General features: G+C 43.6%; 1 protein-coding gene across 2 annotated transcripts in view; it reads right to left on the reverse strand.

Annotated features, from left to right (window-relative positions):
- Positions 1-23454, reverse strand: part of IARS1 (isoleucyl-tRNA synthetase 1) — a 1809950-nt gene that overhangs the window by 874112 nt on the left and 912384 nt on the right. For both annotated transcript variants that reach the window (XM_044077404.1, XM_044077403.1), the window contains one exon: positions 9520-9640. In XM_044077404.1, coding sequence (XP_043933339.1) covers positions 9520-9640 — 121 coding nt within the window. The remainder of the gene's footprint in view (positions 1-9519; positions 9641-23454) is intronic.

Genomic DNA, 23454 nt, shown 5'->3' on the forward strand with positions numbered 1-23454 from the left:
CTACTGTTATGATCAGTTCAGATACACAACTGTACTACATTCATCTTACTGATCACTGCTGCATTAGCCTCAGCTATACAAGGTAGAGTACCCTAGCTTATTACATTTAGGACGTGGAAGGAGAAGGGATCCAGAAGGCCCTGGAGAATGGTCCTAGCAAAGCCTGACCTAGGCCTAGGCTTGTAATGCCTCAAACATATTTATTGTGGATTAAGTTACTACTTCTAGAATAGTTCCTAGAATCCAGGCCTTTCTAAAAAAAAAAAAAAAAACATAAATGAAGCCAAAGCCGTGGCAGAGTAAGCCTTGACCCTGCCTGAACTAGTTTTGTTTTGGTGAGTATAACAAAAGTTAAAATCTTGACACAGCCATTTGGAAATAGTCCATTTTGACACAGGTTGCCCCTTCTTAAGTTCACAAGAAATGAGCAATCGATTTGAAGATCTGAAAGATAATATCCTCTCTCTCTCATTATTAGGTTCAGGTGATGGATAGTTTTGCTTAATGTAATCTTAGATACCACTTCATGCATAACAGAAGGATTAGTTCTCAAACCCTGTATCTGTGGAAAATGAGATAGGTCTGACTTGCCATAACAGCTTGCAAGTCAGATATTCTTCCTGCAGAGATAGTAGCAATCAGTAAAAGTTTTCCATGTTAAGAATACCAAGTCAGACAGATTATCAGGTTAAAATGTAGTAACTATTAGCTTCTCTAACAAAAAAATTAAGATCCAAACAGTAACCAGCTTTCTTGGAGACTTCTTGTGCAACTCCTCTTAAATAACCATTCTGACTTGTCCTTGGTTTGGGTGTGGGATCCTGAATAATTTTTGGAACCCCTTTGCCATTTCTTCTTAAACGTCTACTTAACCACATTTCGTTGAAACTCTAGCCAAAACTGAAGGGGTTAGAGAATCTCTTAGAAAATTTGAAAAGGAGGGCTGAAATATATTGCGAAATTCCCTGCATTAATTTACCCCTTTCATACCACACTTTTTGATAACCTCTGTAGCAGTGGGACCAAAAATTATCTCTACCCAAAGGAGAATTTAAAATTTCATTTTCATATCTGGGAGGTTATGAGAATGCAACCATGCAAACCTCTTCAGAATAGTACCAGTGGACACGGCTCTGGAAGGACTATCAATGGAGTTGTACACATTGTGCAAACAATGAGCTGTGGCGTGTACAACGGATGAAAGTGAATTGTTAAAAGCATATTTTAACTCACAAGAAAAAAGTGCAGACAAAATATTCCTCATACTTTCACAATTAGTCAGAATAAACTTTAACATGAGCCAGACAATTCAAAATTCTGAAAATCAAAGTTGCTTATTAATAATCTTGCCATCCTTGTCAGAAAGAGTAGGAATGGAACTAGTCGAATGTTTAGCAGCAGTAGGGTTAACTAAAGCTATAGCTTTTGGGTCAGCTTTGGGAAGTGAATATAAAAATTTAAAAGACCGAAGAACAGTGACAAACATCCTCCAGAGTTGACAGAACTGGGGGAATGGGTAAAGGTTCTGAAATTCCTCTTGTAACAGCTCATAGTATTTTCTGAGGGACTGAGAAACATCAGTATTGCCCCACTAAAAATACTAGCACATCCGGGAAATAGTCTCAGAAAAAGAGAAACCCTCATAGGGCAAGCTATAAACAAAGCTCTCCTCAGTCTGAATCGGACAACTGAGGAGAAAACCCTACATCTGTCCCTTAATCTTCCTGTCATATTCAGAATCTTGAATCTCTTCAGAAAAAGATCTAGCCCTCTTTCTCTTACCAGAAACCATCTTATAAGAAAGGCTTGATGGTCTGAATTAAACCCCGAGCCAGACCCAGTAGACTACATCTGTCTAAGGAAATAGTAGTAGTAGTAGTAGATAAAGGTCTAAGGAAATAGTAGTAGTAGATAAAGGTTTAGTTTTCAGTTTCTTTTTGACAGGAAAAATGGGACTAACAGTGTTATTGATGGCAGCAGGAGCTACCCCAGACATGGACACATTCTGACCAAACAGGGAAGTGTCCCCTGCCCCCCCCCCCAAGACTGCCAAGAGTGGCTCTCCCTTGTCTAGTGAGGGGACCCAAACAGCAACAGATGTGGCTAACCCCCAGTCCATAGTGATTGTAGATGTTACACCAGAGGGATCTGAAATCAAAGCTAAGGGGCCCGAGGAACAAGTTATGGCCACAGCAGTCACCCACCTGCAGCTGAGGCAAACTGTTCACTTGCTGTGGTGGCAACTTAGCTTTCTTTTTAGCAACTGGAAGAAGGACCATTCATGAGACCAGTAGTCTGTTCCATTGTCCAGCCAAAATTGGTGCTCCTTTGTTGGGAAGAACAAACAGCAAAAGGTGGTTAAAAAAAAATCATTAAATTTATTTTTTCATATAAAACACGGTAAAAAGCACTTTAAGGCACTTTGCCAGCCCAAAAAGGTAAAATAAATTCTCCATGGAAAAAAAGGTTTTGAGAATTACTTTAAACTTTAAACTGCAAGAAAAAAAAGTGTGTCCCCATTTAAAAATACAGTGAAGTCTCAGGACAGTCTGTTAAAACACAAACTCTTAACTTAGAAATATTTGTTTTAAATAGGAAAGTACAATAAAATATTTTTTTAAATGTGGAAGGTTTTTCCACAAAGGGAACGTATCTGCAAAAGCTGGTCTTCAAACCTCAAAAGCCCGTGAGAGAGCACTCATCTTCAACAGTAGGAAAGCTCTGGAGGACTTGGTGCCCAAACATATCTTTTTAGTCAGCTCAGCTCAAACTGACCAACTGGGCGTGTGGAAGATACCTTGAAGCTTTAGAAGCTGGACAGCTATTGTATCCTTTGCAGGATAAAACCCATATAGCTAAGGCTACCATAGCAATGATCAATATGCTGAATATAGTCAGAGATGTCAGTGTACTCAAGCAATGCACAATATGATAAAACATGCTAGCTGTATAAGCATACTTCTCACCAAGGTCTGACAGCTGCCCCATGCACTTACCATAACCTTCCCTCAAATGAAGAGATATAGATTCTGACACCCCAGTATTGAACAACTAATATTAAAATGTATACTTCACTGAATTAAATGACACTAAAATAGCTACAGCTGACAGCACCACTTACCCTCAGGGAACATCAGAAATATACTCCACACTAATCAAGGGGAACCCAACTACTAGCAGATCAACTGACAGGGTAAGAACACATTTTCTAAATTTATTAAAGAAACTTCCTTGACAAGTCCTAGGTTGGGTTAAATCTTATGACGTCCCACCAAGAAGGACGAAACTAGAGTATCACCTTAGGCCAGAGAGCAGATGGAAAAGTCCTAAAAGAACAGACTTCACAAGGCCCACCCCCACAAGATGCATCAATATAGAACACTTGTACGGTATAGGGACACCGAGGAAACCAACACTGTGAGAAACGTGTTCATCCTGTGGCTGATAAAGTTCGCAGATGACTGCAAACTAGGCGCCACAGTCGATACACCAGCAGATACACACATCCTACAAAAAGGCCTCACTGAAACGGACAACTGGTGCCGTAGTCACAGCCTTAAACTAAATGCCAAAAAATGTATAGTCATCCCTTTTGGAAAAAACAAAGTACCCACAAATTATCACATAGACAGCAACCCACTGAGTACGGAAAAAGTAATCAGAGACCTAGGGACCCAAGTAGACAGCGACCTCTCATTTGACACCCACGTTGCCAAAGTGGTTAGAAAAACATTCTACCTTGCACACCTCATCATGAAGGGTTTCACATCCAGATCCAAGGATGTCATTGTACCCCTATATTCCTCCCTCATCAGACCCATGATTGAGTACAATGCCCCATTTGGTATGTACCTCACCCGGCACTTGCAACAGCTGGAGAGACCACAAAAGTACCTCACCAAAAGGATCAAGGGTCTCCAACATATGTCTTATTCTGCCAGACTAAAGAACCTTCAGCTCTATTCGTAGCATACCGCCTGCTCAGAGGTGATCTCTGCCTGACGTACAAGGCCATGTCCAATCAGGATCTGATGGACATGCTCCACCTCAAAAATCCAAATCCATCAGGACCACGAGAGCTAAAGTCTTAAACCTCGGCACAAGTATGAATAGGACATGCTGGAGGGATAGATTCATAACCCAGAGGTTTCCCATGCTTTGGAACAGGATCCTAGTTCAGATAGGCAGAGCCCCTCACTGACTCTCTTCAAGAGAAATCTTGATGAGTGGATGGGAGATCGTAAGTTTACCTCAGGGGTCACATCTGTGTCACTGCTAGACAGGGGCACAGTAAACTAATTCTATTATATAAGGGGACCTTCACTGTGTCACTACTAGACAGAGGCACAGTATTCTAGATTTATTCTGTACATTTTTGTACCATTTCATGGGGTGGCAAAAGCCACATCACTATGGCTAGGCTTACAAATGCCCCAGGGCAGATAGCCTAGTACTATACTATGAAACTATGAAACTATCCTGAAAGATACTCCTTTCCTGTGAATGACCAGTTACACTTCCTTATATGCAAGGACTTGAAGCATGAAGGTGCGACTTACAAATAAGTAAAATGAGCAGCATTTTCCAAAAAACAAATTTCACTGCCACTTAGCCATCAGTCTCAAACAAAAAGCAGATGAGCCTTTTTACCTTAGAGTTTAAGTCCCATATGTGAAAAAGGTTCCACAATGAAAGTCACAGATTCAGCACTCACTTAAGAACAGCTTGTCCTGGGTGCTGGTGATAATACACAAAAATGGCCAACACTATACACAGCACAACTATGGAATAAAAATCACATCGAGCAGGTGTCTATGATAAGTCAGACTAGCCAACTAGAAAGTACAGAGTACCAATCTGCCAAATGGAGAACTGTTTCCACTAGGAGACACAAGCCTGCCAAGTACAAAGCTTCCTAGCATCTGCAACCCCCTTAAAGACCACCTGTAGACTAAGGAAGTCTATGTCAGAGCTAAGGCCTGTGGTTGTACAGGTTTGTCCTACCAGCCCCATTTCTGGGCATCCCTGAACAGGCATGGCTTTTAAATGGCTGACAGAAAATAACAGTGTGTTCTTTTCATAGGTACTTACTAGGCTATTTGATCTGTGAGAATCTTAAGGAGCCTAGCCTTACATTCCATAGCAGTTTTTAACCTTTACAAAAATAAATCCAATGACCTTGAGTGGGAAGAGCACCCACAGCCTTCTATCTTCCACCACCAATAGTAAACATGCTAACTGCTGAGCCACTGACATTTCCTAAGGAAGGAAAACTCTTGACTGACAGAAGCCTCAAGCTTTTGGTCAAACTTAAAGAGCATCAATTCTCTGTACAAGGAATATGACCATGCACTTCCTAGCTTGTTTGGAGTCCAGACAATAGGCTGATGGTCTAAATGAATAAATTACTCTTTGGGTACCTTCTTATCCAACACCCTCAAGGCCAGGAGTACTCTAAACTACAGCTGGCTGGTGCAGAGTCCTCTCTCTTCAGAGTAGTCCACAAAATTTGCAAAGTTTTGAAACTTACGTGGACATTATATCCTGCAACTAAAGTGCCAGTTAAGGACTGTGAAGGGATCACCTGCAAACTTTTAGACTGATGGGAACAGACCACTTCAGGATTTGGATGGGGATTTGACACCAACAGGTGGTCTTCATGTGCATGATCCCAGGAGCCACTGATAACTCAATTGAATAATGCCAGCCTCAAGTATGCAAACAGGGTCAGAAAGCGCAACTCTTGTCATCAAGCTGGGAACGTAAAGCATTGTTCAAATCTGGGCTCTGTGCTGCATCATCATCCAGGTGGCACAGCCATAACCTCCCAGGCCCTCTACAAGGACAGAAATGGTTGACAAAAACAGGCTGTCCTCATAATATCCAGCTACACCTTACAAAGGGCATCCTGAGTTAGGGCTCAGGGGGACAATCTAAGTTATCGAAAACCCTAGTGGGGACTGTGTCCATGACAGTACTCACAGCAAAAACACCTTCAGATATTCCCTAGTCAGGGCTACAAAAAGCCAGTAGTCTTGATACAGGATCATCCATACCTGTCTTGGAAGGCTCTGGCAACCACGGTGAACACCACAATTAACATCAAATGCTAAGTGCTACCATTTAGAACAAAGCAGATGAATTTCCTGTACAGACATGCCAAAAGTCACTCATGTCCACACCACAACAAGGAGCCACTGTGACATCCGAAGTAAAATCACAAGGCGACCCAAAATCAATGTACCAGATGCGAAGGCTGAGTGGAAAGACCTCCAAACTCCTCTGAACCACATGGTAGTAATACCCTAGTCCCTCCACCCACACCAGGACAGTGTTTATGGTCTCCTTTGCGTAGTATAGTATGGGTCTGTTCCATAAGCTTTGCTGAAATGAAATGATATGCCAGTGGAACCATTCCAGGGAAGGCATCCTGTACTACAATATGTGGCTAAAGGGGACTATATCCAGATATCTCTGGACCACTGGATTAGCTCCCAAAGACAAAGTGAACTCAAAAAAACCAAAGCCTAGCGTGGACAACACCACACTAACTGTGGTACTGCAGGCCAGCTAAAGAAGTCAACAAACATAGTAGCTTCACAGCCAGCAAAAAGGGCAATACTATGAGGTAGGCTATCATAAAGGACCTCCACACAGCATATAGTGTTTCCTCTTCAGATGGTAATCAATCAAATTCTGCTCAAGTTGGCAAAAATGCATATTCACCAAAGAAAATGGCATTAAGGATCTCTTTCCTTAACTCATACTTGAGGAAAGAATTTCATCCACGCCATCCAATTCAGGTACACACCTAGTCTGCAACCTCAGGCAAAGTATCAGTGTAGCCAACATTACAAAGGTATAGATGGCACCATGCTATGGAAGCCATGAACAGGGTTTCACAACAGTCTTCCTTGAGCTCAGACTGAGGAATGTCTTCTAGTTAATGACCCACCTTCTATAACAGGGTAGCTAGAACTGGGATGAACAGTTCAACAATCCTTAAGTCCACTGTGGCACAGAAGTGCAAGCAGTCTTTTTCTACACAAAGTCAAAACCTCTAAACTCCATCTCTTCCAGCAGTAAGGTGACAGAATGCTGCAATTTCTGGGGCCTACAACATACTGAAGGAAACACAAAGGAGTCAACACTGCAACGTTAAAGGAGTTATCTGTCTAATCAGGCAGTAGTCAGTAAAGGGCATCCAGCCTTTTTAAGGACAGTGGGATAGAACTATCACATTTTCATATTGGTCTAATAAAGCCTTAAGGACTGGGTCTAATAGGGGATCATCCATGGTTCCTCAAACTTCTGCCCTAAAAACTTCACCAGTATTTCTGAAACAGCAGAGGAAAAAGGCCAACCTAAGTTACTGTACCTCATTCGGAAGGCGTCTCCAAAGAAGGGGGTTCCTGTATGTCTGAAGGTCTATCCAAAGAGAAGGTCTTTGGATCCACTGAATCTTCATGGCATCTGGAAGGGGAGGAAGCACTACGATCTCTGCTATCTGTTGTTGTGAGTTTTGTTAACAGTAAGTATCCTGATAAACAGCACAGAGCATCATGCACTGGTGCTGGAACATACACTGTCAAAAGGCATGTGCGGAGGCTGAAGTGGGCTTTAGACTGAGCTCACTAAATGTACACTTGTTTACACATCTGAAGCTCCCACCAATATCAAACATTATCTTTACATCTGTGACTTAAGACGGGAGCCCCATCATGGGACAAACAGATGCATCTTCCTCGAATGGGAACTGGCCTATTTAGGGTTGGAAGCAGGTCCCAGGAGAACAATCTCCAGTCCCAAACACCAGCAATATGTAAATGGCTGACACAAAGGATAATTCCCCAGGATTAGGCTGACCACCAGGATGCCCCAGTTAATCATGAAGAGACAAGTTTGGTGCAAGAACCTCAGGCTGCATTCCCCAAAGGTGGGAACTGAAAGTGTGCCTCCACGGTTACCAAAAAACCTCAAATCCTGCGGACCAGTTTTGACTTGAGCACACATTAGTCAAGGACAAGGTCATAATCAGGTTTTAGGGGGGTGACTGGACAACAGACTTACCCCAAGTAGCTTCAGGCCTGAATCTAGTCTCTTCTTGTCTTTCTGACCTTAAAATGAGGAGGTCTGTAAAGGGGACCCTTCCAGTTGTCACAATGAAAAGGGCTTTTGACCACTCCCATCCTTGCAAAAAGGGCCAACAATTTTTCCATTTTTTGATGAAAAGTAGCCAAGCAGAACCTCTATGACAACTGCAGCAGTAAACACTGTGCCCTTCCTCAAGCCAGTACAGGCAATGCTGGTCTTGTCTGGTAAGCCGTTGGTCACATGACGAATATGCTTATGCATGCAAACACAGGAAATTGCTGCTGACAGCAATGATCATGACAAAAAAAAAAAAAAAAAAAAATGAAAGGCTCCATGACAAATGTTCCTATGTAGCTGGCATGCTATATCACCATGAGTAGACTGTGCACAGACAACCTCCAAATACAAGAGGTCTAATATTCTACTTAGGAACAACCATATGGGTTAATTAAAAAAATAAGTCTTGAATAAATGAAACCTGTAGTTAACCACAGCAGTGGAGTAGGTTAACCAGTAAATAAGTAAAGCAACTTCTACGGACAGCTTCATGTGCAGACACGGATAAAGCCCTGACTACAACCCCAAGTGACCAGAGTTTAGTGGCACAGACACCATCTGGAGTTTGCATGAGAAAGGAAGAATGACACACCAGCTCACATCTCAGTGGGGTAGGTGCAGGGGGCATACAGTCTGGTAGGAGAGTGAGCAGTGAAGACCAGTGACCCCAAATAAACAATGACTCATGAAGGGAGCAGAGCAATCTTGAAAAGTTACATCACTTGTAGAAATGAACAATGCATTCTCACAGACACCCACAGCATACCAAACCCTAGAACTTGTTACTTGGCATGCACTGTGGGATTAGGCCCAAAAGAATAAAAATGAACTATGATGGGTGCTTAAATGACAACCCCCTAAGTTGGCTCTCACTCCCCCAACCCCACAAGAAAAAGGTAATGAATGCACCAACTGGCTGAGTTGGGGGCAGACGGTTGCCAGGGGGGATAGGCAGCTTTTCATGCCCTGAAGAAGTCTGTAATTAAAACAATATAAACGATTAGAAAAAAATGAATGTTGCACAAAGATAATCGTGCATATTTTAACTGAAAATGTATACTGCTCAAAATACGCATCAAGATTCATAATTAAATGTAAATTCAAAGTTCAATGTCCTAGAATGAAATGATGCAATATATTTGACAACAGCAGTATTAACACACTATTCTACCATGAGGTTAGAATGTTGATGATATGAATGAAAACACATTTCTCATGTTTGGAATCCATGCAAGCATTTTTCTGCTAGCTTATTAATCTGATCCTTAATGGCACTGCTTGTTTCCCCCAACAGGTACTGTTCTTTCAAATCATCCAAAAAATGTACACAATTTTCCTAATGAGCTTTAAAAAAAGCGAAGCACATACCATCCATTTCAACCTTGAAGAAATGAATGAGAGACTGGGTAAACGATACAATCCACTTATCCATGATGTTGTCACTCTCTTTTACAGAGGCTTCGTTGTACTTGAAATTAATTCCTTCCTCCTACAAAGAGTATGTATAGTTAGCATTAGGTATACAGTTCTGTGGCTGCTGACTACATGTCATGGAAAAATGTGCAAGCAAAAATAAATAAATATTAAACTGAGTCAGTCATAGCCACCCTATTTTATAATAAAGCAGTCAAGCAAGAACATTTTCAAATTAACATCTCATATTTATTAAACAGTGGGTTAGTGCAACATGAAATTATATCCCATACATACGTTTTAATTAATACTCAGTAGAACTGAATTTTTAGTACCTTTGTGCTACACACATCTTACAGGCCAGTAAAGTTTTAAGGCTTTGTTTTACTGTCTTAGCCCACCGGGTGCACAGTAGCAAGCGCTGCCTAAGCCATGCCTAACACACAACCTGGTAACGTTTTACTAAATGCATGAATAAAGATTTTGATGTTTTACTCATCCGCATGAAGATTCATCCGGGATTGTCGACATGTCTGACATACCAAGTTATGGTATGTTATGGAAATAGGGTCGTAGGTACTAAATATGCGATCCAATCAGGAAACCAGTATGGCTCAGTTTTTCTCTTTCTGCCATATCGGCCTAGTTGGGTTGGTCAGAGTTCACTCCCCATGTAGGCAATGGAGGCTGACTGATACAAAACTTTCTCCTGCTGTTATAAGCATACCTGCCAACTGTCCCTGATTTTGGCTCAGTTTTTTTTTTTTTTTTTAGTCTCTCCTAAAACGGGTGACTTTTGCACAAAAGACAGTGACTTGCACTTAATAAATAATGACAATAATTGCAGTTATAGACTTTTTACTTCAGGAAATGCATACTAAATCACAGCATCTTATTCCGTCAGTGTCTCATGTTAACAGTACTGTTAAAAGTGCCCCTGACCATCCCTTATTACTTCTGAAGTGTCGCTGACTCTGTTGTAATTTGTCCCTGACTGATTAAGAGCTGTGTGTATAAGTCAAGAGGTTGTCGCCACCTGTTTTCAACCTTATAGGAACAGTGAAGAATCAAATTAACGAAGTATCACCAGGCACCCAATTCCACCAGATCAGCATTCGTCTTCTTTCGGCTGCTCCCGTTAGGGGTTGCCACAGCAGATCAACAGTTTCCATTTCCTCCTGTCCTCTGCATCTTGCTGTCACACCAACCACCTGCATGTCCTCTCTCACCACATCCATAAACCTTATCTTAGGCCTCCCTCTTTTCCTGTTACCTGGCAGCTTCATCCTTAGCATCTTTTTCCCAATATACTCTGCATCCCTCCTCAGCACATGTCCAAACCAACGTACTCTTGCCTCTCTGGCTTTGTCTCCAAACCTTCCAACCTGGGCTGACCCTCTAATATACTTATTCCTAATCCTGTCCATCCTCGTCACACCCAGTGCAAATCTTAACATCTTCAACTCTGCCACGTCAAGCTCTGACTCCTGCCTTTTTGTCAATGCCACTGTCTCCAACCCATATAACATAGCTGGTCTCACTACCCTCCTGTAGACCTTCCCTTTCACTCTTACTGGTACTCGCCTGTCACAAATCACTCCTGTCACTCTTCTCCACCCACTCCATCCTGCCTGTACTCTCTTCTTCACCTCTCTTCCACACTCACCATTACCTCTCTTCCACACTCACCATTACTCTGAACTGTTGATCCCAAGTACTTAAACTCATTCACCTTCGCCACCTCTACTCCCTGCATCCTGACCATTCCTCTATACTCCCTCTCATTCACACACACATTCTGTGTTAGTCCTGCTGACCTTCATTTCTCTTCTCTCTAGAGCATATCTCCACCTCTCCAGGGTCTCCTCCACCTGTTCCCTACTCTCACTACAGATCACAATGTCATCTGCAATCATCATAGTCCACGGAGACTCCTGTCTGATCTCGTCTGTCAACCTGTCCATCACCATTGCAAATAAGAAAGGGCTCAGAGCTGATCCTTGATGCAATCCAACCTCCACCTTAAACGCATCCGTCACTCCCACCGCAGACCTCACCGCTGTCACACTACCCCCGTATATATCCTGTACCACTCTTAAATACTTCTCTGACACTCCCGACTTCTTCATACAATACCACAACTCCTCTCTAGGCACCCTGCCATATGTTTCTCTAAATCCACAAAGACACAATGCAACTCCTTCTGACCTTCTCTGTACTTCTCCATCAACACTCTCAGAGCAAACATCGCATCTGTAGTGCTCTTTCCTGGTATGAAACCATACTGCTGATCACTAATCATTACCTCTCTTCTTAACCTAGCTTCCACTACTCTTTCCCATAACGTCATGCTGTGACTGATCAGTTTAATTCCTCTGTAGTTACTACAGCTCTGCCCATCACCCTTATTCTTAAAAATCGGTACCAAAACACGTTTTCTCCATTCCTCAGGCATCCTCTCACATTCCAAGATTTCATTAAACAATCTAGTTAAAAACTCCACTGCCATTTCACCTCAACACCTCCATGCTTCCATAGGTATGTCATCTGGACCCAACAGCCTTTCCGTTCTTCATCCTCTTCATAGCTATCCTTACTTCCTCCTTGCTAATCCACTGCACTTCATGATTCACTATCCGCACATCATCCAACCTTCACTCCCTCTCATTCTCTTCATTCATCAACCCCTCAAAGTACTCCTCCCATCTGCTCAACACACTCTCCTCACTTGTGAGTACGTTTTCCTCATTATCCTTTATCACCCTTACCTGCTGCACATCTTTACTAGCTCGATCCCTCTGTCTAGCCAATTGGTATAGGTCCTTTTCTCCCTCCTTAGTGTCCAACCTTTTATACAACTCTTCATATGCCTTATCCTTAGCCTTCGCTACATCTCTCTTTGCCATGCACCTCATCTCCTTGTACTCTTGTCTAATTTCTTCATCTCTGATAGTACAATGCAATTCACAGTGCAACTTCCCATGCCACTGCAACAACTGAGAACTCTATTATAAATTTCCAAAATGTTTGTAAGGGAAACTGTACACACTTTATTACAACGGGAATCACAACTCCAAACTAAACACTAAACTACAGCTGAGTTTGTTAAAGGTAGAACAGCAAGTAATGCTTATTGACGTAATTAAAAAAAACCTTACATTATAAAGTAATGCATGTGTACGGAAATTAATGCAACTACCAATCACCCTAAAACAAATTATGTGCAACAGCTGAAAAGACTAGGCAGGGGATCCCTTTTCCCTTTGCTTTTGCAGGGGCAAGCCCCCTTGCACCCCCCCCCCCGTGAGGGCTCACCCCACTACTTAAATATACCAACTCTGAGATCATGCTACAGTGAGAAAGAGGGTTAACTATGACTATAAAAGGAATATTCATGCTGTCACAGGCAAATCTGCATGACATGTCAATCATGCATCAATTGTATGCTACATCACAGCCAGTTGGCATATCAATCACTCTAGCCACATCCATTCCCACACAAAAAGGCTGGTAGGTTAAGACAGTACAGCAAAGCCAGTTTTAAAAGCACAGAGCACCAAGAGCTTCAAAGACCAAAACATCTATTAAACGGTTATTCAAAGTAAGCAAATTTTACCTGTACAAGTCAAAAAACATTATCTTGCCATTATCCCCCTCCCCAAAAAAAAAAGTTAGATCACATCAGTATAAACACATATTATAACAGATGTTATTTCAAGATCAAACCTTAAAGGCATCTTTCATTATCAGGTCTCTGGAAAGTTTACAATTACACAATGCTACTTTATTGAATTTAACCATTTTTAAGAAAAAATGTTAACTAGTTTATTCACTGAAAAGTGCATCCCTTATCAACAGCAACCCAAAGTTAAATGCATGGGATAAAATGGGCATTTTGCAGGCATCTATACTAACCTAGCAGCAATAATTAAAAAAAATGCACAAGTACCCTGTGCCAGTTAATGGAAAACTCCACCTTCCCCTACAGTTTCATTCAACTCTTAGATTGCTTTTCTCCCTACAATTTGATTCTAGTACTGTGTAGGTACCATAAACCTGCTTGCACTTTATAAAACTTTCATTTTCCTTGCCTTGAAATCAAAGGAGGGGAAAGACCACCCAAGCTCAACTTCTCACATAATTTGCAGAGGAGTTTGTCTACAGCTGAGTGACATACCACAGACAAATTTGTAGTCAGAAACTGACGACAGACTTGTATGTTGATGTCAGGAAGTAGCTACTGTAAAAAAAGACAGGTGTGAAACCATTTTCCCACTTCTTTATTACAGAGAGGAGGGAAACTTTTAATTCACAGTTGCTTCCAATGTAGCCATGCCTTTTATAGTAAAACAGAGCAATTCGACCAGTCATTGGTTCAAAGGCAGCTGTCACCTCTTTTTACATATTTACATGAGGAGTATCACAGTATTGAAATGCTTAGCTCTAAATAGTACATGTTGTTTATACTAATTCACATTTTAAGATGAGTTAAATGTAGTATCAAAGATGTCTGTGGCATTTAAAGAAAAGTCAGAAAATATTTGTTCTTGCAATTTTTGTAAAATAGTAACACATTTACCAAAGTGTATGTGTGTGTGTGTGTGTGTGGGGGGGGGGCTGCCAATTCATCTTGGACTACAAAAAAGATACTCTGAACTATGGCCTGCAATTTAGCTTCTTTTTTTTTGGTTGCAGCTGTATACCTCAGTATACTGTAAAAACAAGCTCTGAGGCACACACAAAAGAGGGCAGTTGAAGGAATAAAAGAAGCAGTCCTATTACAGAAGGTAATATTAAAACAGCTCAGAAAACAGACTGAAAAAAAGATTTTTTTCAGTTTACTTCTAATATGGAGTTTTCGGTACTTTTCCGTTAAAGCCCTACCACGCATTTTAGGAGCTGTATTGCCTGACTCTGGCTTGTTTATCAACTTCTTACTCCATCATAGACAATTAATAGTCACTTTTCTCTGTAGTTAGTTGGCCTAGTTGGGTCATACCTACGTTTGCATTTGCAACAACAGCTGCCACACACCTGGAACAGGGTGGTGGCTAGGGAGAGGGAGAATGGTCTGGCAGCATGTTAACAATTTCTCCAAAGTCCAGGGGAAACACAGCAGTAGCCATTCATCACTTATAATCAGTCGAGACTGGTCATAGGAAGAAGACATGTCAGCTAAGGTGATTTGCCGTTGATTCTGACCTGCGTTACTGGTCAGCGGGAGGATGTGGTGGGAACTCGCTTCAGAAAAAGAAATCTGGCAGAAAATGTCGACCTCACAGCTGCACACAAGGGTAGGCTGTCACACAAAGGTTCACTACTTAATACACTACTTGAAAGCCATGTCATCTGTGTGATTTGTAGATCTACACTTTATGACGAAAGCATGTGTGATTGTAACCATCATATCCATGTAGACGACTGGGTGACAGCTTCTCTTAATAACTGTAAGCAGCAGTCATCACCAACAGAGATTTACGGCAAAGGGGACAACACACCTGAAAGAAGATAACACAAAACAGTTTGGGAAAAAGAATGTGTAGTATCAATCCAGACCAGTGGCGGAAGAAATAAGCCAAAAGCCGCCAATACAGCTCCTAAAATGCGTGGCAGGGGTTTAACGGAAAAGTACTGAGTTTTCATTTAAGGAACAGCATTGTGCCAGCAGTTAACACAAAAAGAAGTACAACTTCTTACTGCCTGCACTTTAACAAAGTCGTCTTTGTGTTTAAATTACCTGTTTAACTGTTATAGGCTACACACTCAAGTGCGATACCCATTTCTGTGCATTTAAAGTATTTTTTTGATTGTATCTGCTTTATTTTCTGAAAAAAAAACAAAAAACAAAACAAAAAAACTTGTTTTCCCGCCTTTCTAAGCTAGTATAGTCCAGTTTTCAGGTTAGTACTGAATTCAGGGCTGTGTTACAAGTTTCTGTGTTTGCCCATACTTTACTTGGATAGAAGGACGTTTCTCTGTTCACTCAGAGAGGGAGCTTTGAGCAGCCTATATGTCCCTGAAGGAGTGGTTTCAGCCCAGAAATCAGTAGTTTATTGGCCATTTTGGGCTCATTTCTATCCCTTTCATTTCCCTGCTATAAAACCCGCATTTGCGCGGATTTGCACGCTGGGCAGCGCCAGTTAGCTAGGCTATAACTATTCCCGGCTCCACAAAGTCTACTATTCAATTTTTCCCTTGGAACTAGACAAACTTTCAACTTAATCACTCAAACCATTCACTTCTCATTCCGGCACTTACTAAAATCTCATAGCAAGCACTAACCAACCTTAGCACTAGACCCTCCCTATACTGTAGAGAAGGACAAGGCTCGCTATTCGACCTTACCAGCCAATCAGTAAAACAGTTCACTGTACCTATCCAGGCATGTCCAAAGGGCAGTTTCAGGTGTACTCTCCGGTCCAACTGGTGAAGCTGGGCATTTTGAGGCAATGTTACAATTGCCTCATGTACACAGACAGCCCTCTCCTCCTTCCACCAAACACTAATACATGCGAGAGATGCAATTATACAGCCAAACTGGAGGCTAACCTCTCCCAACACAAGACTAGACCAGGCAGTCAAGCGGAGAAGGGAATTACTTGCATCACACCACCAGTCTCACATAGACCTATGAAACCAGCACCGGCAAAAAAAAAAAAACACAAATACACGAAAACAAACTCGGATACTCTAAGTAAAAATCTGCAAAAGCAACAGAGACCTCCAAAGCAGACATCCAAGCAACCTCCACCCCCCCAACACAAACCATGAAACACATACTTCACAAAACCAGTGTGCCACGCAATCACAGCCCTTAAGGCAAAATAACATACCCAACACACTAGCAATAGGCGACTCTATAGTCAGGCACACTGACGTCCCACTCACTAGGCTGAACAAGGAGAAGGTTACTGTTAGCTGCCTGTGAGGTGTCAGGATCCGCCACATAACACAAGCAGTCAAGTCACTCCAGAACAAGTACAAACATAACTCTGTCATTGTCCATGTTGGTGTGAATGACCTGAGCCGTACCTCCCTGGACTACATGAAAAGAGACATGGAGCTCTCTGATCACATAACCCAAGACGGTATGACCCTGACCCTGAGTAGCATCCTGCCCTCACCAAGAATTACACCACGGTATAGAGAAAAAACTTTTAGTTATGTACTTACCATAACTTCGGATGTATGGGATCCATCTCGCCTACATTCACAACATATGGGTTCGGAGCCGATCCATCGGCTCCGACTCGGCAACTAATACACTAGCACGAAGTCTCTCATTGGCTGGGCTACTCCCTATCCCAGGATGCACTACACCTGCTTCCCCAGATCTTGTTTGTTCGCTTTCATACACCCATGCAAACACAGAAAAATTAGTAGTCACTATAACCAACTAAAGTTCTTCAAGAAAGATCTCCATGAAAAAAGACTACAGCTCCTCTAAATCCGAATGGAAGGGGAAGGAGGGTGGGTACTTATGAATGTAGGAGATGGATCCCATACATCCGAAGTTATGGTAAGTACATAACTAAAAGATGTAATGGGATCCTATCTCGCCTACATTCACAACATATGGGACAGCGTCCCTAGCACCTACATCCCGGGTGGCTCATTGGAACACACTCCTGAGAACTGTGGAACCAAAGGAAGCTCTGCCTCGAGAAACCACATCCAATTTGTAATGAGAAATGAAAGTGTGCGGAGAAGTCCAGGTTGCCACAGCACAAATATCATCTATTGATAACTTGGAGTGAAAAGCTACGGAAGTAGCCATTGCCCTGGTAGAATGAGCCTTGACTGGAAAGGGAAGGTCTTTGTTAGCCTGTGAATAAATAAAAATGATACAATCTTTAATCCATTTAGATATGGAGGTTTTTGTTACTGGTTGACCCAATTTGTTCACTGCAAAGGAAACAAACAATTGATTTGATTTCCACGTTTGAGCAGTTCTATTCAAATAAAAACGCAGTTGTCTATGTACGTCCAATTGATGCAAAGTATATTCTGCGTTATTAGAGAATTCTGGGAAAAAGACAGGGAGTTCCACAGTTTGTTGCATACAGAAAGAGGAGGCCACTTTTGGTATAAATGCAGGGTTTAATTTCAATGAAACTCTATGCTTGTGAAAAATCAAATAGGGAGGATCAGAACAAAGAGCTTGAAGTTCTGAAACTCGCCTAGCAGATGTTATGGCTACTAAAAAGGCCGTTTTCCAAGACAGAAATTTTAAATCACAAGTAGCAGCTGGTTCGAAAGGACGGGCAGTTAGGGCAGCAAGAACCATATTCAAATCCCAAGGGGACAGGCTGAGATAAAGGAGGCCTAAGGAGCCAAGCCCCTTTAAGGAAAGCCTTACAAAGTTTGAGAGACATCAATGAAGGTTCAAAAGAAGCATGAAAATTAGAGATCGCTGCTAACTGAACCTTAATGGTAGAAACTGAAGAGCCCGACTGAAAAAGGGAGGCCAGAAAATTCAGAACCTCCGATACTGGTGCAGTGAGAGGATCTATACCCCGTTTTTGAGCCCAGAAGGCAAACCTTTTCCATTTACTGGAATAAAGTTTGATGGTGGAAGGTTTATGAGAAGAAGACAGTATGTGGACCACGTCCGGCGGAAGAGCATTATCTCGGACTAAGGATGGAAGTGGAGTAACCATGCTGCCAACTTCAGGGACCTGAGAGACGGATGAAGCCGTCCTGACTGATGAGTCAACAGGTCTGGCACCGGATCCAGAAACCATGGACCTTCTATCGCATGCCTCTGTAGGAAAGGAAACCAAACTTGACGAGGCCAGTGCGGGGCAATCAAAATTATCTCGCTCTCCATGTAAATGGCCTTCTGTATCACCCTCGGTAGGACGGGGAATGGAGGCAAGGCGTAGAAGACCGGGGCCAAATGTGAGTCAGAGCGTCCCTGGGAATCTGTCCCTGAGAAGGAAACAGTGTGAAGAACTCTCTGCATTTCGCATTGTGAGGGCTGGCAAACAGGTCGCAGCAAGGAAGACCCCATCTGTCGAAGATTTTCGCAGCTATACTCTGGTTGAGGGACCACTCGTGGGGTAAAAGAATGGTCCTGCTTAATCTGTCCATAATCACATTGGACTTCCCGGTATGTGCGTTGCCATTAGAAAGCGGTTGGTAGCTACCGCCCAGTGCCAAAGTCTCATGGCTTCTCTGCATAGTGGGTAAGACCTGGTTCCACCTTGCTTGTTTATGTACCACACCACCGACATGTTGTCGGATAGGATAATGTCGGGCCCTGTGGGAGAGCGTGATGGAGAGCTTGGAGTACCAATAGTACCGCTCTCATCTCCAGGACATTGATATGCAAATGCGTTTCCTGGATCTGCCATGTGCCTTGGACCGACCTGTCCAGGTAATGACCCCCCCCACCCTACCTGGGAGGCGTCCGTAGTCACAGTGGCAACGGGACGTTGAGGTATAAAGGGTCGCCCCTGGTCGAGATTTGATTGGAGAAGCCACCAATGCAGATCTCGACGGCAACTTTCCGTGATTATGATTAAGTGGTTCAAGGGAAGTTCCTGATAGGACCATTGAACCGACAGTAGCCATTGTAAAATTCGCATGTGAAGACTGGCCAAGGGAACTAAAAGTATGGTCGACGTCATCGAGCCCAACAGTTGTAGGATCCGATGGGCCGGGGCTCTTTGTAGGGGGAGACAGGATTTGACTTGATCTTGTAAGACCTGAATTCTTGCTGTCGGTAAATAGGCGCGCATTCTTTTTGTGTCTAAGTCTGCGCCTATGAAAGTAATACGCTGAGATGGCTGTAGTACAGATTTTTGCAAATTGAATGTGATCCCCAAGAAACGGCCGAAGGTGAACGTGGCTCTGAGCGCTTGGAGTAGTAGATGCTCGGAGGTGGCAGTAAGGAGCCAGTCGTCTAGATAAGGAAACACCTGGAATCCCAGACTTCTCAGGTGAGCAGTTATCACTGCCAGACACTTGGTGAACACCCTGGGGGCTGTGGTGAGACCAAAGGGCAGTGCTCGGAATTGAAAATGACTGGCTCCGAGGCGGAAGCGTAAATGTCTCCTGGACTCTTGAGCTATGGGAATGTGATAGTAAGCGTCCTGGAGATCTATGGAGCACATCCATGCACCTTTTTCCAGCAAAGGAAGAATAGATTGAAGAGTGACCATTCGGAATTTGGACTTCTTTACGAAACGATTCAATGAACTGAGATCCAAAATGGGCCTGAAGTCCCCTGTCTTTTTTGGTACCAAAAATAATTTTGAGTAAGTTCCTGATCCGATCTGGTCGATGGGGACAGGCTGGATGGCTCTTTTTCTAGCAGCTTTGAAACCTCTAATGCTGCTTGATCCCGCTGACTGGGTGGTACGTCCGGGATTTCTCTTAAAGAAAGGGGGGGTTTGTTGAAGGGAATGATATATCCTCCGGTAATAATGCGAAGCACCCACTGATCACTTGTTATGGATTCCCAAGCTTGTGGGTGCGCCGCAAAGCGACCCCCGACTGGCTCGAGTTGCACAGTCGGGCAACAACTCAGGAACGCTGGTTGTATGAAGAACCACGAAAGGAATCGCGGTCTCCAGAGTTACGGGGGCCTCTGCCACCTCTGGGGCGGCGTCTTCCAAAATTCCCCCCCCCCCCTTGCCTCTGGAGGGGGAATCACTGGGTGGAGTAGGGAAAGACTTCTGACATTTTTTAAACCACATTTTCCCTCCTCTCCCGGCCTTGGGGTAAGGCCTAGAAGGAGCGGAAAATCGGGCCCCAACGGCAGTCAAAGTCTTGCCCTCCTGCTCGCACCGAGTTAGTGTGTCCTTCACCTTGGGTCCAAACAAAGATGACCCATCAAAGGCGTCGTGAAGGAAGACTTGAAAGCCTCCGTGAACGAACACAAGCGTAACCAGGCTCGTCTCCTGAGGGCAACGCCTGTTCCCGCTGCTCTACTCGCCCCTTCGGCCGCATATGAAATGAGCCTCATGGACGAGTTAACAATAGAAAAGAGGGTAGTCATCTGTGCGCCAACAGTCGGGGCCAGCGCCTCAGGCAGATTACCAACAAGAGAGTCATTTAGCTCTTTGAGAAGATCCCTTTAGAGCCTCGTAAAATGACATAAGTAGTTCAGTGACCGTAAGGTAAAGGCCGCTGAGGACAGGGTACGCTTCCCGTACCTATCCATACTCCTAGAATCCTTATTAGGAGGATGAATAGACGTCGAAGCCTCTGCCACGTCCTGCTGTGTGGCAGAAGCCACCACCAAAGCATCTACAGGCACACCCTTTGTGAGAAACTCCTTCTGGGGGGGGGGCTGACAAAAATTTATTGGGCCTCGCAGGAACGGTTCCACAGAAACAGGGTGCTCCACACCCTTCGAGAAACCAAATCAAGGAGTGCATCCAAGGACGGAGACACCCAGGAGGCGGAAGGCTGGGCCCCAAAGGCCTTGAGGAAGACTGACTCCTCAGCTGAAGGGGTTTTGGCTTGCCAGTCACATCTCTGTCTCAGAATCTCCAAGATATCTGAGAAGGAGATATCATCCGAAGATGATTTGGGGACCCTTCTGCGTCATCGAGGTCAGTATCCGATGTAATAGACTCATCTTGGGAGTCTACGTGCTTCCTCTTACACAATTTCTTCCGTGGGGTTCGTCCGAAGCAGTTTCGGACGGACCACCGAAGAAGGAACCCCGATGGGGGTATCCTCAGGCCCTGGGGCCCGCTGCGGGGCTGCAATACAACAGAGGCACCAGTCTCCAAATCTAGGGACGGTGAGGTAGAATCTTGCTGAACCGGCAAAGGCATGGCCAGCGTGCTCCTCATGGCCTCAAAGGCCGGACCTCCAGAATCCAAGGAGGTCACTGGTCTAGAGGCCACGATGGCACTGGGAATTCCAGCAGCCGATGCTCCGAGAGGAAGACTAGGCACAAGCACCCAATCCCAAAGTATTCCCCTCGGGCCCGGCTGAAGAGGTCGCAGTACCAAACCCTGAACCGGAGGACAGGGTAGGAAGCACAGTCGGAACCAAGAGACCTCGAAGGGGTCTCTGCTCCGACCGTATGGCTCCGCTTTGCTCCACCACCACCGACTCCAACGGCTCCGAGGAGGTTGGAGGAGGAATCGAATGTGTTGGAGGGGGGATCGGCTCCGAAGCTAACTGTGCTGGAGCCGAGACCAATTTAGTAAACACTGGAGATTGGAATAGCCTCTGTAAAACCCTATCCAGGTCCGAATCTGAAAGTCTCGATGATTTAGAGGAGGTAGACAATCGAGAAGACTTTCCTCTCGGCTCCGAGAAGGGGACCGGCTCCGAAATGGCTCCAATGTTATCGGCGCCGACTCCACCACAGCATGGACCACCATCGGCACCGAAGGAGCCTTCTCCGGAGCCGAGGGGGAAGAGTCTGAGCTGCACACTTCCACTGGCTCCGAAGCCACTGGAACCGATGGAGGTGATTCACCTCTCGATACTCCAACCTGCGGCTCCGAAAGCAATGGAGCCGAGGTAGGAGGTATCGAGGCAGACCCTTCGACCCTCGGCCCCGAAGTCAGTGGAGCCGAGGAAGAAGAGGTCAATTTAGTCTTTTTAGAAGTCGGCTCCGACGGACTTGTCGGAGCCGACGATCTTTTCTTTTTGGAAGCAACAGGTAAATCTAAGGCTTCTTCAAAAGAAGGCTTGATAAGCCCTTTCAATATTAATTTGTTCTTGCGTTCTTGAAGAACTCTAGATGAGAACGCATGACAGACGCTACAAGTCTCTTGCAGATGTTTCGGCCCCAAGCAATAAACACATACTGAATGACGGTCTGTAATGGACATTTTGTATTTGCACCGAGTGCATTTTTTAAAACCTGACTTTTGTTCCTTAGACATGATACAGGCCACAACAAGTACAACTCTAAGGAAAAATACTCTACACAACAAGAATAGCCCTACACACAAAATGCGCCAACTGAAAAGCGCGAGACACACTGGCGCGAGTACTGGTGAAGTTTACCTCACAAAATTTTGAAACAAATTAAACGGACCAAAGCCCTCTAATTTAAACGGGCTTTGCCCAAAAGACAAACTAACCAAAAGTTAATAAACTTAAAGCAGTCAAAAGGTAGGGCAAAGGCCCTCTAACTTAAACGGGCCTTGCCCGACTGACAAATTAAATTTTTAGGAAACAAGCACTCAACAAAAAAACTATAAGAACTAGTAAGAAATAGCTGTTAAAACAGCTGTTTGGTTAATATAGACAAAAATTCCCTAGGTCAAGGACCAAAAGGTAAAAAGAACCACTTAGCTCCAGCCAAGTCGAGACCACGTCCAGCTTGTTAAGCGGCAAACGAGATCTGGGGAAGCAGGTGTAGTGCATCCTGGGATAGGGAGTAGCCCAGCCAATGAGAGACTTCGTGCTAGTGTATTAGTTGCCGAGTCGGAGCCGATGGATCGGCTCCGAACCCATATGTTGTGAATGTAGGCGAGATAGGATCCCATTACATCTATCAATTTCAACAACTGGCTAAGCTTCTGGTGTCATTCAAAGGGGATCCAGTGTCTGTCAGCCTGGGATGACATTAAAACAAAAACTAGCAACTTCACTGAAGACTGAATCCACAAAGTTTAATGAAGCGCTTTTCGCTCAAATACTTCTTTGAACTTCATCAAATACTAACATTTACAAAAATCAAGTTTAAATAGTCATGTTTAACCATGATTAAAATCAGCTGGTCTCTCCATCTTAAAATTTAAAGGAACAGTAGTTAAAATAGCATTGTGAACATAATATGCATTTTCCTGTTCTTTTAAACTGCCTTATTTAGCAAGCAAATGAATACATTTATCGCAGCAGCAATGTGGTGAAAATCATATACGAAAATTGTGTACAAATGTAGAGTCTCTTCATTTATCTAACCTT

This window comes from Protopterus annectens, chromosome 7.part0 (assembly GCF_019279795.1).
Source record: "Protopterus annectens isolate FY-2018-M chromosome 7.part0, PAN1.0, whole genome shotgun sequence".
NCBI classification, from domain to species: Eukaryota; Metazoa; Chordata; order Ceratodontiformes; family Protopteridae; genus Protopterus; species Protopterus annectens.